Here is an 18,411-nt window from a genome sequence, read left to right on the forward strand (position 1 = left end):
ACTCTTTCTTATTCATGGTAATATTCCCAGTGTCTCACACAGGCTCTGCATGTTTTTGACCTCTCCATAGTCCTGCAGCAACCCTATAGCGTTGACCAAGTCATCTAACCTCTGTGAATCTTAGTGACCTACATGTCCAAGGGGTGAGGAAGTGATTTTTATGAGACACCTACTGTGAATAGCCAGAGAGCCTTCAAAAACCATACTTTAGAGGACTGAGCCTTTAGAAAACCACCTTTTGGAAGGATACAGTGAGATGGGAGGTCATGACACTCTGGAGGGGTTGATGGTGAAGAGACCCAGCCAGTTCTCATCACATCTAAAAGTGATTAAACAGATTTAGCTCTGGCTGCAGAAACTCAAGAGGATGCAGAATGCAAACTTGTAAAGACTCCAACACCATGGCATTGGCTGCATGATAGGTTGAAGTGATCCAGACTGCAGAGGAACTCATTTTCAGATCAAGGAGTATTATTTTAGACCCTGGAAGCTGGAGCATATGTAGGAATGGCTGAAAGACCATCAAAGCTTTACTGACCGATTCCTGGAACCTGGCTCCCTCTGGGCCCTTAGCCCTGGCTGTGTATCAGATTGCCCCCAGGGGAGTGTTAAAAGATAGTGATGGCTGCTTCTCCCCTCTCTGAGTGATTAACACAGATCCTGGGGAATAGGACTTTTTAAAAAAAGCTTTCCTAATTATTTTAATGTAAAGCCAGAATGAGGAACATTGTAGTAGGATATAGAGTCTGTATTTCGAGAGAAAATAGGGTCATGGGTGCTTAATTCTGTCGGGTAGAGATGGAAAATGATGTTCAGGTGTTTTTCTTTCCTGTGCTGTGATACTCTCCTAGGCACTCTAGAGACATCACTGCCACTCTTGTCACATGGGGACGATTACACTGTTCTCACCAACATGGAGACTCAGAAGTGTTTGAGAGATTTATGAGATCATGTAGCCAGAAGTGGCTCAGCTGGGATCCAAACCCAGTTCTGCTGGGTCCCAACAGCTGTGCTTTCTGGCATAAAGACACTGAAGGAAGAGAAGATCCTCTTTTTTTCTCCATACCGAACAACCTCATCTGCTCTGATGTTTTATTCATCCTGTGTTCTGCCGCTTTGCTCTCTGAGTTTTGACCAGTTCTGGATGTATTAGACTATTAGGTCAGTAGGGTCCGAAATGATACATTTCATGTTTCCAATGCTGATGACATCACTTCATGGGTTTGATGGTCTATTGTTGGCTGTTGTTGCCTCCCTGTCTCTCGTGCTTTGAAACTAGAAATCAAAATAGAGCAAATTTGGTTTCTTCTCATCTGGCTAGGACCCTCTGGAAATGGCAGAAGGAAATACAGATTTATTGAAGGTGTACTATGTGCCAGGCAGACCCTGGGCTGGAAACTATGCACACTGAAATGAGTCAGTCCCCACTTTTTGGGTGGAACAGACTTGTATCCAGATAATTATATGGGGTGGGGGATGGGCAAAGGCACCAACAGGAACAGGCTCAAGGTCACAGCGACGACCTAGGCGGGCAGTGTTGAATGGTTGTCATGATTAGTCCTGTGTTACTCTCACATGAGCCCATAGGGTAGGTGGTAGGTATTACTGTCATCCTCACTTTACAGCCCAGGAAGATGTGGGCTGGGTGAAGATTAGTCATTTGCTCTAAAGCAGGTCCTCAACCTCTGCACTATGGACCTTGGAGGTTCATTATCCTTTGTCACAGGGCTGGCCCATACACTGCAGGGTGTTTGGTGGCATATCTGACCTCTACCCACCAGATGCCAGGAGCATTCCCACCACCTGACCCGTCACAACAAAATATGTCTCTGGATACTGCCAATTTCCCCGAGGCCAGAGTCACCTCCAGCCGAGAACTGCTGTCCCCTCTCTTCCATCTCATACGAAAGATCACCTGAATTTCAACCGGGGCAGCTGGAATTGACACCTGAGGGCTTGTGTCCCTTCCCACACTGCAAGGCCAGTGGAGAAACCAGCACACAAAGGGAAATGGCACCGGGCAGAGAATGAGGGCTACTCCTCCAGGGGGGAGGTGTGTTTGTGTGGGGCTGCAAAGGATGAACAGAGGAGGGGACATTGGCCAGAAAAATAAGGCAGAAATGGTATTTTAGGCTCATTGGCATTCACCATCAGAACCAGTGCTGACTGGGTTCTCCACAGAATCTCAAAATGTGCCTGATATTTTGAATTTCTGTTATCTACAAAAAATGCTGACTAAGTGATGCCTCGTGCTCCAACTTGCTGATTCAAGCTTGCAGTAGGAAAGCATCATTCATTCCATGCAGGAACGAGAGAGAAATGTTCATCTCTGTTCTGACTTCTAAAGTGAGGAAATTTTGCAAATCCAAACTCTCTTGGGCAAAGAAAAGCTCCTATGCTCCTTTGTTACATTTTGCAATTGTTGCTGGCTGCCTAATGCTCCACACATTTGGAAGTAGGACTCTGTTGTCAGCTTAATGCCAGAGACTTGGCTTTTTAATTATTTGTCAAAATGGCAATAACGTTTCTGACAAACGTGTTTTCCAGTGAAGTAATATTCCCACAGCTGGGGTGGGTGGTGAGAAGCTGAGGGGCAGTACTGGTCTGCACATAGCCTGAATCCCCTTTCAGTTTTTACATAACAAGTCCTGATTCCTTTCTGGCACTTAACATCTTCTTCAGTAACAATTCAGGACTCAAGCGAGCCTTTGTTTCAATAACTCATTTTATTACAAAGAAGATGTGTTATCTTTCTTTCTTTAACGAGTATGTATTTGACAAAGAGAGAGAGAGAACGAGAGAGAGAGCGAGAGAGAGAGAGCGAGCGCAAGTGCATGCACAAGCAGGGGGCGCAGCAGGTAGAAGAAGAGGGAGAGGCAGACTCTCCACTGAGCAGGGAGCCTGATGCTGGACTCCATCCCAGGACCCTGAGATCATGACCTAAACTGAAAGCAGATTCCCAACCAATTGAGTCACCCAGGTGCCCCAAGAAGGTATACTTTCGGTTAAAGAATCAAAGAGCAGTTTTATAAGAGTATTTTCCCTCCAGGCATCATTGGCTCCTCCCAACACAGGAGGGAGCCTGTTTTTCCAAGTCCTGCTCACCCTCCAGAGCCCACCGGCCTCCCTGGACATTTCACCAGCAACAACACCAAACCTGTCACCTGGGTCCTTTCTGGACATTGGGGAGGCTGAGCCCCTGAGGGAGGGACGACCAGCTGCATTCCGGCTGTGGGGGCAAGGGCTGGTACTTCTTTGGAAGAGTGGCAAGTGGCCTGTGGGAAGAGTTGCAGGGGGAGTCTGAGAAGGTTTGCTGGGCAGGAGTCTGCTCAGCCAACCCTGCCCTCCGTGAACCCAGCTTTGGGTGGGGAGTCCATTTTGGGGTACTGGCTGCTTGACAGAGCAATCTGATCCTTTTTAGGTAGCCGCAATGATCAGAGTACGGTAGTCATTCTCCTAATGAGCTTAGAGCTCCCTTCCTGCAACATGCTCTTTGGTCTCGTTCTCTTTTCCAGAAGGGGTGATGCCATTTTTTTCAGGGCATCATAGAGTTCCCAATATGCCACCTGTCTGAGACTGAGAAAGACACGAGCTCTTTAAGTGCCCCCCTCCCCCGAATTAGGAACATGTTTGAGAGTCAGTGAATGTCTCACACACCCTTTTATTTTGACATTCCGTCATTTATAAAGACTCTCGGGCACTACTGGTGGAGGCTGGGGATGCAGAGAGCAAAGACATAGTCCATGCTCAAGACACTTCCCTTCAGGGTGGCAGAGAGAGAAACCATGAGAGGTGACCAGCAAGGGTATTTCACTCTGTGACAGAGGTCCTCTCGGGGCCCCGAGTGGGACAGCAGTGACCGACTCACCAGGAGCCTGTGAAGTCAAGGCTGTGACTCTTGCCTTCATGCATATGTATAATAGAATAACAGTAGTATTTCTATATATACTAGATAGAAAAATCTAAATATAAATATAGGCCTATCCCTTGCCAGAAATACTGAAGGCAATTCATAGGGCTGGCGATGTCTGGGGGTTTCTGTGCTAAATGGAGGGAAGAAATGGGAGAGGATGGGAAGGATGCAGGGCACACATTACGGACTGATGAGTGAAGGTACGTCGAGTGGCTGGCTTGTTCGACCTTGTTCACTGGTCAGCTTATCTTAGTTTCTCCACATCAATGGTTTGTGTTTTTCTTTTTTTAAATTCTGGAGCTTTTCAAATTCTGGAACTAATCAGTTAAGTGTGTAGCAAAGTACAATTTCTATTTTAGGTGTCTTACCGAGGAGGTGGTAAAGGAGTCTGCAGAAGGAAAGAGAATCAGAAATTAAATTTATTGTTCTCTGAGCAGAAATAATGGTTAACAATTTGGGGGTTTACAAATAGAAATGACAAATCCAACCAAACATCTGGGATGCATTTTTCAAGTGCTAAGTCTTTACATTGTCCACATCCCTCTAAAACAAAGAGTGGGTGACAAACACATTTTAATGATTTCTCTTACCTTGTTTCCCTTTGTGGGTCTGTCTCCTGAAACATAAGAGGGAGAGCAGTGAGTGTATGGAAAATGTCATCAAGCTAGTTTTGCATATGTTTGAATGGAAATCATTTCCATTTGAATAATCTTGATGATAATGTCAAGTAAGTTTTGTGGAGATCTTATTAGGTACCCAGGACCTAATGATTCTAGTTAAGTGCTTTCATTTGATCCTGGCCTTTGTTCTGGAACTGACAACTGAGGTATGGGGAAGTTACCCTCCAGTCACCTGGAAAATGGTAGAAAGAAGACTTTAGTGCATGCTGTACGGCTCTCAAGGTGCAGCCCTTGACTACTAATTCGTGATTAGAATTAAAATCTTTATATATCTCTACTGTTATATCATTGCTTCACATTTGTGCCAAACACGCTTCACTGGACATTTCTGAGCAAAGGAAAATAGCATCACAGAATTTTCCAGATGGAAGGCTTTTCTAAGACTCCCAAATCCAACTTTTATTTTAGACCAAAGTAAGGACAAACTAGGTAGGACAATTGCTTACGACCACCCAACCCTAGAAAAGCCTGAATGAAAGTCAGGCATTTCTTGAATCTCAGGTAGTTTTATTTCCACAGTTGGATTCAACTCAAAGACAGTTAATGGGCTTCTACTCTGAGCTAAGCATGGGACTAGGTAGCTGGATACAAAGACAGCACAGCCTTCCCCTCAAGGTGCTGATGTTTGTTCGGTTTTTAGGCCAAGGTCTGGGATCTGGGGACGCAGTGAGGAGGGTGAGACACTGTCCTTGTTGCCATAGGGCTTGTACCTAAAGAGTGCAGACTGAAAACACTATTAAATCTCTGAGAATTTCAGAAAGAAGGCCGTGGTATTAAAGGGACACATGGAAGATTTAAGTTAGTCTGGGGGGTCAGAAAAAGCAAAGAAAGCAAAGTTGAGAAAGCAAAGGTCACTGATCCGTAAGAGTGGATGTGGTGTCTTAAATGGTGTTTTATATGGCTGTGGGAGGAGCCAATGGGAAAATATGGCTCCTGTCAGAGGTGAGTTCACCCTGGGCTGATTACTGGCCTCCATGAGCTTCATTTCCTTGTGTGTGGAGCAATGAGACCACACTGACTCAGTGGTTTTTAACCATGCTCTGACAGGCGCCCTGGGGTCCCCTGGGGGCTCGTAAGGAGCAGGAGGGCTAGAGGACTTGTGTCTGTCTCGTTGTCCCTTGTCACAGAAGGCTTCATTCCATCTGCTTCCAGATTTCTTTTGGGGAAAATTCCAGCCGGCCCAGAACAACACAACACAACACAACAAACACTTGTTTGGATGATTTCAAGGGCTCTTCCGGGTCTAAAATAATTACTTGAATTTGAGTGAGCAAAATTATCATTCTCCGTCTTTTGTTTTTGGAAAACACTTTTTAAATAGATAGACTGGATTTCTCTGCATACATTCAAACACTGATGGCAAACAGGAATTGTAGACGTTCTTGGCACTGTAAAAACAAAATAGGATCTGGGATGGCTTTCAACAACAGCAGCAGCAATCTAGTTAATGGGAGATCTTTGGCTATTTCCATGGTATTTCCAAAAAGCTTAGACCACATGATGCCTTCCTAAGGCACCACGTCAGAAGACCTAAGATTAACTTCAGCTCACTTTGTTGTGCGTTGGGCTCACCCTCACAGCTCCCCGACGGACTGTGTCACTGCTTACACTGGTGACTTTCCCTGTGAAGCTAGATGTCGGCTTTCTAAGAGGCCTCTCTTCTTAGCTACCACTGTATCTATGGGGGATCAATTCAATCTACTGGAAAGAAATTCAATAAAGAGACTGAGTATCTGGGATTCAGTAGGAACATTTCATTTATCGTTTCAGAGATATCTATCCCATTGCTTCCGTGACTGAACTCAGGAAAAGACATCTATCCTCCTTTTATTCATGGATTTATTATTGAGCATGTAGTGTATGTCACACATGGATTCATTTGTAATATATTTATTGGTGCGGGTGCTGGGCAATATAATACCCAAACAAAAGTTGCTGTTCCCAGGTAACTTACATTTCAGTGGCAGGACATAGAAAACAAATAAAAGTGTATGATGACAAGGACAGGTGATGACAAGTGCTCCAAAGAATAGTGAGACAGAGTGAGGGAGAAAGCCAGGCCATAGGGAGAGCAGGCGCATGAAGAGTTCTTCATCTGTCACACAAGAGAGATGGGGAACAGGGGCACTATTTTTTAGGCAGATCCCAGAAAGCCTCTCTGTTTAGGTGATGAGAACGGAGTCCCAGGGAACATGAGGGAGCCCATCATATGACTGTGTGGACAGGAGTTTCCTGACAGAGGGAAGAGCAAGTGCAAAGGCCCTGAGGTGAGATGAACAAGAGGGAGGTACTGCTTGAGTAGTGGTTGCAGAGGTAGGGGAGTGCCCAGATCGCCTGCCATCTTGTAGGCTGTGATAAGAGCTTTGTCTTAAACATGGTGTATCTTTTGGATACACTGTTTACACATTCTGTGTCTTCATTATAAAATGACATTTTCTCTGGCATCTGTTACCTCCCCCTCTACTTAAAAAATTTTGTATCTGGCATCATTGTCAACAGTAGCGGAGATTTCAGCTATATCAAATATGTCTATTAGTAGTCATTTTTGCTGTCGAGCTTCACTTGTTTGTTGTTCAGGTAACTGAAATCCTACAAACTAGTGAGTAAGAGTGAATTTTAAGAATCCTACAAGCGAGAAAACCGGATCAAATAGGCAAAGTAGCATGTCATGCTGTGCTAATTTGTAAAATCCAATCAGCTTTGTTTTGGGGGGGCGATTGTTTAACAAAGTACTAATGTTTGGGATAATGGAAGAAGATGAGATACAGAGCAACATTTCCGGAGTTTGAATCTTGATTCTGCTACTTACTATGGGCAGGATCATAGCAGGTGCTCAATAAATATTTATGAAATAAGCAAACGGGTTGACGGAACGGCTGTTTTCTCATCTGGAAGAGTGAGAAATGGTTACTCACACTTCACTGGAATTTGTGGGTGGAATACATGGATGACTACCCTTCAAGTACATGGCTTGTAATGCACACCCGGTTATTAGCATTATTTTCTGATGGAAAACTAGAAGGGGAATGACAATCTACTCTCCTTGTGAAGTACACACAAATATTCTCAAATGCTAGGAGAAGTTCCCTCTCTGTCACATAAGAAGACCCAAACGTTTGTTCTCTGGGGTCCTTCCCTTCTTTTATTTATTTATTTATTTATTTATTTTAAAGATTTTATTTATTTATTTGACACACAGAGAGAGATCATAAGTAGGCAGAGAGGCAGGCAGAGAGAGAGGAGGAAGCAGGCTCCCCACTGAGCAGAGAGCTCGATGCGGGGCTTGATCCCAGGACCCTGAGATCATGACCTGAGCTGAAGGCAGAGGCTTTAACCTGCCGAGCCACCCAGGTGCCCCGGGTCCTTCCCTTCTTGAAATTCAATCAAGTGGGTTTCACGAGGAGGAGGCTGGCATGCTCGCCATCTGGTGGCCATCTGTGTAATTAGCACCATCTGCCCACACAGTGTCCTCATTTGCTCTTCGTTCTGCACCAAGATTGATTTCACTTCCGCTGCAAAATTTATTGCTGCTTCAGAGGTCCTGTGGTGAGGGGAGCACAGCATGGCTGTAGAATCTGATGGTTAGGGTTGGACTGTTACCTCCACGACTTATTAGGGAGAAATCACGAAGAAATTGTCAACCTTCCTGGGATGTTAAAGCAAAGCATCCCGGAGAAGAAAGTATCACAAGACCCACTTGTGGCTGTAAGTTGGAGCAGCTGGTCCAGCGTACGAAGCTTGCTGTTGAGCTTTAGGAATTTTGCAATGCGGTTGTTAAACACAGCCATTATCAAAAAATAAATTATTTCACGCACACTTTCGTTGTATCTGAGACTGCCAAACTGTCTTCCAAGTGGCTGTGCTGTTTTGCGTTCCCACCGGCAGTGCATGAGAGTTCCTGTTGCTCCACATCTTTGCCAGCATTTGGTGTTGTCACTGTTCTGGATTTTGGCCATTCTTCAAGGTGTGTAGTGGCATCTCATTATTGTTTTAACCTGTACTCCCCTGATGATGTGTGATGTGGAACATCTTTCCATACGCGTATTTGCCATCTGTATATCTACTTTGGTGATGTGTCTATTGAGGTCTTTGGCCCACTTTTTAATTGGACTGTTGGTTTTTTAATTGTTGGGTTTTACGTGCGCTCTGCCTATTTTGGACAACAGTCCTTTATCAGATGTGTCTTTGGCAGATATTCTCTACAGGTAACGTGACTTGTCTTCTTATTCTGCTCACATTGTCTTTCCCAGAGCAGAACTTTGTAATTTTCAGGAAGTGCAACACATCAATGATTTCTTTCATGGATTGTGCCTTTGGTGTTGGTTTGGAAAGACATCACCACACCCAAGATCATCAAGGTTTTCTCCTGTGTTATCTTCTAGGAGCTTTATAGTTTTGATTTTTAATTTAGGTCTCTGATCATTTTGAGTAAGTTTTTGTAAAGGGTGTAAGGTCTGTGTTTAGGTTTCTTTCTTTCTCTTTCTTTCTTTCTTTTAAGAGGATGTCCTGTTGTTCCAGCAATATTTGTTGGAAAGACAATCTTTGTTCCATTGGATTGCCTCTGCTGCCTTATCAGATATAAGATGACTATATGTGGGTCTATATCTGGGCTCTCCATTCTGCTCTACTGATGCATTTGTCTGCTGCTTCACCAATATTGCACTGTCCTGATTACCGGACCTTTGCAGTACGTCTGGAAGTAGGATAGTGTCTGTTCTCATACTTTTTTCCCCCAGAGATCTGTTTCCAGACATTTACCACGGCTTGTGATTTGGTGCTGGTGGCTACCACTAGTGAGCTGAGTGACTTAACACAGATTGTTTGTCCTCTCAGGGGTTCAGCGGGATATGTGGGATCCAAGAATGTGTTTCTTGATAGAAGGGACAATGAACAACAGAATGGCAACAAATGGGGTCTTTGAAATCATTCACATGGGATTCTAATCCCTCCTCTGTCACTTACTGAGTGACCGTGGGAAAATTAGGGAAACACTCTGGGCTTTGGTTTCTGTGTCTGTAGAATGCAGATTATGAGGCATAGTTCCTTGGATGTGGTTAGAATTAAATAAAATAATACTTGTTTTTCACTTAGCTGCCATTCGATTTGTGTTCAATATATGCCATACCCTTTATCTATGAAATATGATCATGAAGATCATTACTTCGGAAATAGACCATCAGTGTAATGTTCCGTAATTAGAGAAATAAAACTTTGGACAAAAATGGATAAAATCTGGGCTGAGTTATAGTATTTATCATGTCTAATGGTTTTAGGATATATGGACAGGGACCTTTAAGACTGCATGTCCTGATGATTAATTATGGAAGAGCCTAATGAAGCAACTTATGATCCACGTGGGTAATGTAGATTTGACAAGGCCTGTTTGAGGAATGTCTCCAAGTCTGTTGAAGCATTCAGAAATTAATTCCAACAATAAATTGCTGACACCATTCTTTGGGTGGGGCAGGGAGAGAGGAAGTTAGGCAAAGCCATGAATTTGAGAGGGACACACCCTCTTAAGCAACTGCTCAAGTCAGGTGAGACAGTACAGTGGCAGGAGCGTGTACATCAACACACACTTGACCATGTAATTGACAGCTGTGTGTTGGGTTTAGTGATGGATGTAGTGCAGAAGCTCCTACCTCAAACAAGCCTGGGGAAGCTCTTCTTCCTTGACCTGGTGTTTCAGGGAATGAGGGTGAGAGGGCAGGCAGGGCACGTGAAGGATTAAGACTTCAGGGCTGACATGGCCAGTGGGGTGGTTGGGTTTGTGTGTCTGAACAATACCCAGAGATTCACAAAATGCTAGAGACCGTTGTGTTCTGCTGTCTTTCTGCAGATATTAAGGCCCAGTGAGGGAATATCATTTGCCTAGATTTAGAGGCAGAGAAAGAAATGGGACCAGAAGCAAGCAATGCGGGCCTCTTGACTTGCTCCTCCACGGCCCTCACCTAGTGCAGGTGCATGACCCCCACTAGGGGGTCCCGGGTTCATCACTAGGTGGTCTGGTGACATCTGGCAATGCTTATTGAATACACTATTAAAATGGGCTAAATTTTAGACTTAATTGAATAAATATTAATTAAATAAATAAGCAATGTGTAGCACATGCTCTGTGTTGTGCTATAAGTAGCACAATGCTATGTGTTTGCTATAGGGAAAACAATGTTGAATAATTGTTGATCCTTGTGATTGAGGAGGCTAACTCGTTTTTCATATTCATCTACAAGATTTATTTTGTACCCTGAACACCAGACTGGATAGAGCATGAATGGTTTTAGCTTAGAGCCTCAGGAAGACTCTCTTAGAGTCTTAGAAAGAGAGTCAGGGAGAAAGGCAAGGGTCAGAGGGAGCCCAGAACCCTGTGAATCTGGTCAGTTCAGCAGGCTTCTGTGGAGGGTCCACCGTGAGTCAGTGATGGTGCTATAGGTTTTCACTTGTCCTTACCTTTAAAAAGACTTATATTGTATGATGTAGCTGGTATCTCCCCCACTTTAGAGATGTGGAGACTAATGTGGAGAGGTTAAGATCCTTGGAGTTTTCTTATTTGGAAAGCAGTAGTGCTGGGATGTGAACCCCGGGCTCCGTGTCCCCAGGTCTCACATTCATGCAACCATATTCTAGCTACTTCTAAGCATCAGAAACCATGTTTAACTTCCCGGGAGGTCATTGTCTCCCACCTCAGACCAATGCCCCTTGCTCTGTGAAACCTTCCTGAGAGACACAGTTCTTCCCCCAGGCAGAATTAAGTATGCACTCTGTTGAGTTCCCAGAATACTTAGAGTTGCCTGGACCAGAGTGCGGGCTCTTCATGGTCTAAGGTCTTATGTTATTCAATTCCTGGAACAAGTAATTTTAAACAAAGTGCCCTGTTACCCTAGCAGTTATCACACAGTGTGCTAACTCCCTTGTTTTTAATTCCTTTATTTGTGGCTACTTTACATTTCTCTTTCAGAAAACTGTATGTGTTAAAACGAGCAGTTATCAGATGCCCTTCCTTTTCTCTGAGCCTTATTCTTTCCTGTGTCTGTGATGGAGAGGCAAATGCTTTCCTGTAGTCCTGTTACTGAGGGATTTTTATAAAATTAATACCAGTTATAATAAATTTATGACATCAACTTTGAACTGAATCTTGTATCAATGCCTCTGTTGCTTTTGAAAGATTTTTTTTTTTAAGATTTATTTATTTGTCAGAGACAGAGAACACAAACAGGCAGAGGCAGAGGGAGAAGCAGGCTCCCCACTGAGCAAGGAGCACAATGCGGCACTCGATCCCAGGATCCTGGGATCACGACCTGAGCCAAAGTAAGCTGCTTAACCAACTGAGCCACTCAGGCATCCCTGCTTCTGTTGCTTTTAAGCTATATCTGAGATTTTGTTGTGTCTGAAATAAATTTAAATCTAAAATTATAGGATAATAATCTTAAATTTATTTCTGATAACCTCTGTGACCCAAGGCTTGTTATTTTTGTTTAAGATATAATTCAAAGAACGCTGGAGTCTATAATTTTTGCGACGTTTTCTGTTGCCATAATCTGGCACTAGGGGGCAGTATCGTCCATCAATTCATGTCCAGCGCGAAACCTTGTAGCTTTTGGATGCGTGGGATAACAGGGAACAGGAGGGGGAGTTTGCGGAATGGATTTTAGGTACTAGCAAATACAGCAAAACTCTAGAAACATTGCCATCGTTGACAAAACCCTGGGTTCTGGTCTAGGCTCTGGTCTCTGTGACCTTGAGCTAGCCACTTCTCTTGCTAGATTTCCTTGAGGGAGTTAAACCAGATTAACTCAAACTCATCTCTGATTCTAATTTTGTTGGCATCCAAATTCCTCTAAAAGCAAACGAGAAGAAAGGTCTTTTGATGGTATTATGTGGAATTCTATTTTGCTTCTTTTCAACCAAGCTCATGTTTCTGGATGTACATGTTCAGTCACCTGTGCATAATTCTCTTTCTTTTCTTGGATAGTATATTGTATTTCGTTATAAATTCATTCTTGCATATGGTATGCTTGTCACCTCAGAGAAAATTGGTTCACAGTCTGTGCTTGGTTCACATCTGAGGCCAAGAGAAATTCGTCTTAACGTCCTTTATTCTCAGCATTAAGCAGCTAAGCTGCCCTATATTTGAACATTACAGCTATCCTTCTCTGAAAACAGGACAGTTTTTTTGGATTTGTGGTGAGTGCTAATGGCTCATCACAAACAAGCTGTACTACTATTTATATAAATACTTTGCCCCCAAATAAACTTTCACCCATTCTTAGAATTAAAAAAAAAGCCAAGTTTCAGGGAAGATAAGATCTTGAAATCTGACAGTTTCCAGATAATGTCAGAATACGATCGCAAGAAAAATGACATGAAGTGTACATTAACATAAATCTATAACTGCTCAACTTGATGAAAAACATCACCATAAAATTCTGTCATTGCTGAACTACCCGATATGTTTTTTTCCATGACATTTTGTGAGAATGAATAAATTATCTGAGAATGTGTTTCCATCAAAAATACAGAATTTTGTAATAAACACATAAATCATTCAAGCATTCTCCAGCAAGATGCCTGGTCCTAAAAATGGGGGTATTCATATTAATTTCACTCCTTTGAGCTTCCTTCTCTCTGCGGTTCCTTAGCGCTCTGAGGGGTGATGGAGAACCATCAATTAGGGAAATGTGGGAAGAGAGGAGGTAAAGAGAGTAACTCTTACTGCAGAAGTTTCTCAGGCAACCTCCCCTTACTCCCTACAAGCCTCAGTTCTGGGAACTCTGCTTTCACTGATATCCTGTATGCAGTCTAGTGGGGGGCTCCTTTTCAAAAACAGTCATGTACTTGCAGCCATGGTCCCTGTACACCAGCCTACCTTCACTGCAAGATTGACAGCATTGACATAACTCTGAAAGAAATGTCCTTGTTATGCTTTCTTAGAAATTAGTTTGCTTTTCCACTACGGGCAATTAATATCACATTAAGAAGCATGACCTCCTGTTTGCTTAGGCTACCAGAAAGCTGAGGAGGCGAGCCAGTAGTTTAAATTTAATAGAGTGTAGGGATGTGTACCTGAGGGTCCTGAATTTTATCTTTGTCTTCATGTTATAGTCTACCTAGCTTCACTCTAGGATTTTATTTTTATTTTCTTCCATTTTACTATGTAAGTTTTTGTTAACCACCCCAGGAGCTTTGTGAGTTCAGGTAAAGCATAGATAAATATATGCATGGATAGTTGTGATACTGTGATTTATAATAAGAAATATATATTTGATCCTCATCTCTAGGATGCTGGCACAGAGCTCATAAATCACTTGGATTTTCCTAAGTGATGAAAACCATAAGGGTGTCTTCTTATGTTAAAGAGGTGACTTTTGGACTGCATCTGAGAATGGTTTTGGGAGGATGGGGAGAGCCCACCATATGACTAGAGAATTGGAACTTTCTCTACCTCCCACACTTATCCCAGGGAGGGAAGAGAAGCTTGAGACTGAATTCATTTGCCAATGCTCAGTGATTTAACCAATTATGCCAAAGTAATGAAGTCACCATAAAAACTGGAAAGGTTGGGGTTCATAGAGCTTTTGGGTTGGAGATAAAGGAAGTATGGGAGTGCCACACCCTTTCCCACATACCTTATCCTGTGCATTTCTTCTGTTTGGCTCTTCCTGACTTACATCCTTTCATAATAAACTGTAATCTAATGAGTAATAGGTTGCTTTGAGTTCTGTGACCTCTCTAGAAAATTAGTGGAACCTAAGAAAGGGGTGTCACTGGGACCTCCAATCCATCACCTCTCTGTCAGAAACACAAGTGACAATCTGGACTTGTGACTGGCATCTGAAGTGGGGACAGGCTTGTGGACTGAGCCCTCAGCTTGTGTAATCTGATGCTACCTCTGAGTGGATAGTATCAGGATTGGGTTGAGTTGTAGACACACAGCTTGTGCCTGAGGACAGCTTGGAGGTGTGGAGGGAAGTGCTTCTCCAACATACATATTGGAATGGGGATTAGAAACATCTTAATAGACCAACAGACTTGTAGATAATGTAGAATAATGGCCAAAGAAGCTTCTTCAATCAAAGAAGTGAAGTTGGATGTCTATGGTGAACTATAAAAAAGGAAGGAATTGTGAGGTCCATTTTGTCTTCTCTCTCTCCAGGACTCATTTCTCAACACGTGTCTGTGAAGTTTCTAGGATGATGTGGAACATTCGTGTATCAAATGATTATGCTCTCATCTGGGATCGCTCTGTGTTTTAGGTCCCTTTCTCTGTCAAGAGGTCTGAAAATACTTTGTCTACATAATTCACGTTGAGTTATGTGAGTTCTCATAAAATACATGAGTTCATGGGGAAGAGCTCTGAATCAAGTACTGTATACATTGAAGGTACTGACATTTTAAGGACTAAAGAGGCACCGATTTGGAAGCTCCTATTTTGAGGGAGGTTTAAGGGTGGTATGGGAGGAAGACAGATTGGGGAGGAGGAAGGTCTGAGAATAGCTATAATTTCCTGCCTCGGTGAATGCTCCTGAATTGAGTAATCATAAAAACCCTGCCCATTTCACACTTCAAAGAGGAGGAAAGTAAGACCCAGAAAGGTTAGGTGACTCGCTTAAGGTCACACAGCCAGGAAAGGGGAAGCGCCTATGTTTTGGCTACTCTGGTTGCTCCTTCCACCATGCTTCCTGTTGTGAGGATCTCCTCTGTGCCCCTGGATTCTCCTGCATCCTCTACCATCTCCATCTGCCTCTGCTCCACTCCACTCTCCACCCCTGAGGACCAACCATCATGGACCACATATTGACCGCCCTGCCGTCTGGTTTCTGGTTGGGTCATTGCAAAGTCCTTGTAGGAATTCAGAGGCAGGTTAGAGAGGAAAGTTGGTGGGCATGTGTTCCTTTGGCTTCCCCTCCATGAGGCTCAGTGGGGCTGGTGGTGTCCCTCCTATCAAGGTGGTGTGCATCTGGTTTTCTGTAACTGTCCCCTCATTCCTTTGGGCTGGGGGTGGCGACAGTGCCACTGCTGTTAGCCCCAGTTCCCACATCAGCCATATACCCCACACAGCTCAGTAAATTGTTCCTTTGTAAATAAGTTTCCTTAAGTCATCCTAATTTGTGTTTGCCATCTGTCTCCTATTAGGATCCTAGCTGTTACACCTTCCCATGAAAGAAAATACGATGTTAATAATAGGTTGTAGAAGATAGCATTGAACCCATAAAGGATAAATTTGATATGTTTCAAGTACTGGGAAGTGTAAATCATTGCCATCTTTTCCATTTGGACATTGTGAGAGAAGATGGAGCATGGGGGAGATGATGAGAGGAGCTATAATGTGTATGATCCAATTAAATTTCTTTGGCTGTCCTCCATGTGTGCTTCCAGCACTACTGAAATTGATTATTTCCTTTCAGCTTCCTACCTGTATCTTCATCTCCAAATTGAGTTGCTTTGCCTAAAGCTTTCAAAATCTGTTTTCATATGAATTAATCAACGTTTTAAAATTAGATTTCTATCTTGTGATTTTACTGGGGATATGCTTGGAGAAATAACTTAGTTATATATTTAATGCAACCCATATGTTTCAAAGCAATTCCTTTCTGAAATTGCATAGCCATGGAATATGAATTTTCACTATCAATTTCTTCATCAATAAGGTAAGGTGGTAAAAAGGCATAAGATTTGTAAGAGCCTTTCCAAAAGTAGTTATTTCATGAAGGACAGTCCAATAAATCATCTTGATTAAGATAACCTGTGACCACCAACAAAGATAACCTGTGACCACCAACAGATTTCTTGGAAGCAAAGACATATCCTTATGTTTCAAACTTTGTGATTTGACTTTACCTTTAACATGTTGGCTTCTGGAATCCTTGGAAACGGGTTTGCCCACCTGTGGAAGACAACGTGGCACCATTATCTCTTCAGTTGTTACTATGATACCATCAAATGTGTTGCCACTCTGTAGGGTTACTCCCCAGGGTCAGGACATAAGTCCCTCGATGCATCATTCTTAGAGAATCACCATATGTATATAGTTGGCAGTCAGTTAACAAATGTAAAAAAACCTAAATGTGTGAACCACCGTGCCAACGACCACTGTAGTGGCCTTGGATGGTATTTGGCATAAAAATGCTTGTGTTTGAGAATGCGGTGGTGTCCCTCCTCTCAAAGTGGTGTGCTTCTGGTTTTCTGTAACTGTCCCCTCATTCCTTTGGGCTGGGGGTGGCGACAACACCACTGCTTAATCTTCTGAGCCTCAATTTCCTCATTTGTGAAATTATGGTAACAAAAGTACTGATACATCATGAGGATGGGGTGATTACATGAGACATACCATGCAAGGTGCCTAAAACAGGGAATGGCACCAACAAAGCTTAAGAGTTATTAGCTATCGTTATTAATATTATTAAAGGCACTGGTCAACTATTAGGGGCTCTACAATTGCTAGGCAAGAGGGTGGAGAAGAAAATGAAGATATCATAATGATACCCAGTGTTTTTGAAAGTCTCTAAGCCTAGGTCAGCAGTGGGGTCTAGGTTGGTTAATTTTATGTGTCAAGTTGACAGGGCCACAGAATTCCCAGATAATTGATTAAACATTTCTGGGTGTGTCTGTGAAGGTGTTTCCAGATGAGATTGGCATTTGAGTCGGTAGACTGAGTAAGGCAGATGGCCCTCCCCAGTGTGGGTGGGCATCAATTAATCTTTGGGGGATGAATAGAATAAGAAAGGCAAAGGAAAGAAGAATTTTGTCTCTGTACTTGAGTGTTGAGCTGCAATATTGGTCTCCTGCCCTCTACTGAAATTTACATCATTGATTCTCTTGGTTCTCAGGCCTTTTGGACTCAGACTAGAACTTACACCACTGGCTTTCCTGGAGCTCCAGCTTTCAGAGGGTAGATCAAGGAATGGGGCCCACATAATCACTTTTATGTCTCTGTCTCTGTGTCTCTTTGTATCTCTGTATCTCTCTGTCATCTATCTCCTCTATTTCTAGAGAACGCTGAAAGTACATTACTCTCCATTGGCATCAAGTTGAGGTAGACAAGATGGATGGCAGGAGGGAGAAGGATAATTGAATAGCCTGTTACTTATTACCCTATGATGTTCAATGTCTCGTTCTTTTCCTCTGTGGAGTATGGGGACACTGTACTTGCCTGGAAGGTGTGTGGGCCTTTTCTGGTCCATTAATCTAATAAGAGTTGAACGTCCTTTGGATGTTGTTGTCACTATGGCCTCCTTCATGACTTCCAGTTCCTTAAGTGTACTCTGTGGAGGTTGGGGTGCTGGATGGGTTTTTCAGTGTTCTGTTGTACCTCCAACTTTCAGCTTTCCCTGTGAGCCTGCCTTACAGATGGGGTCTCTCAAGGCTTATGTTCACCTCTCACCACAACCCTGATTATAGAAGCAGTAGAATTTCTCTCTTGTTTCTATCTCAGGTGGACCTTGTGTGCTTAGGATCTTAGGGATGGGGGTTCCTCAGCATTTCCACACTTTTCCCCTTTGGTAGCCAAATTAATTTGGTGCCTTTGGACATTTGGATCCATTTGGTCCTTTTGTGTAAAAGAACTTCTTTGCCCTACACCTTCCCAAGGAGTAAGTGCCCTCTGATAGTGTTAGTATAGGATTCCAGGGCTGAGAATATTTTCTGCCCTTCCCAAGGGGGCTCCTTCCATTTTCTGTCTGATAACTACTTATCCGTGCCCACTATAAGCCTGCATCAATGTTGGAATATGAGGGAAAAAAAGGAATAAGAGCTTGGATTCTAAAGGACTCAGAGCTCAGAGACACAGAGGTCTGAGCTCACAACACCTTATAGCACATTTTA

At 43.1% G+C, this 18,411-nt stretch overlaps 1 protein-coding gene across 1 annotated transcript in view; it reads right to left on the reverse strand.

Annotated features, from left to right (window-relative positions):
* The window catches only part of CLNK (cytokine dependent hematopoietic cell linker), a 165,574-nt gene that overhangs the window by 37,970 nt on the left and 109,193 nt on the right, over window positions 1-18,411 (reverse strand). The window contains exons 8-11 of the mRNA XM_013044762.2: window positions 16,429-16,474; window positions 4,504-4,529; window positions 4,282-4,301; window positions 3,165-3,275 (exon numbers count right to left, since the gene is read on the reverse strand). Of these exons, the coding sequence (XP_012900216.1) occupies window positions 3,165-3,275; window positions 4,282-4,301; window positions 4,504-4,529; window positions 16,429-16,474 (203 nt within the window). The remainder of the gene's footprint in view (window positions 1-3,164; window positions 3,276-4,281; window positions 4,302-4,503; window positions 4,530-16,428; window positions 16,475-18,411) is intronic.

Source organism: Mustela putorius, unplaced genomic scaffold (assembly GCF_011764305.1).
Source record: "Mustela putorius furo isolate JIRA1106 unplaced genomic scaffold, ASM1176430v1.1 tig00000083_pilon_pilon_pilon, whole genome shotgun sequence".
NCBI lineage: Eukaryota > Metazoa > Chordata > Mammalia > Carnivora > Mustelidae > Mustela > Mustela putorius.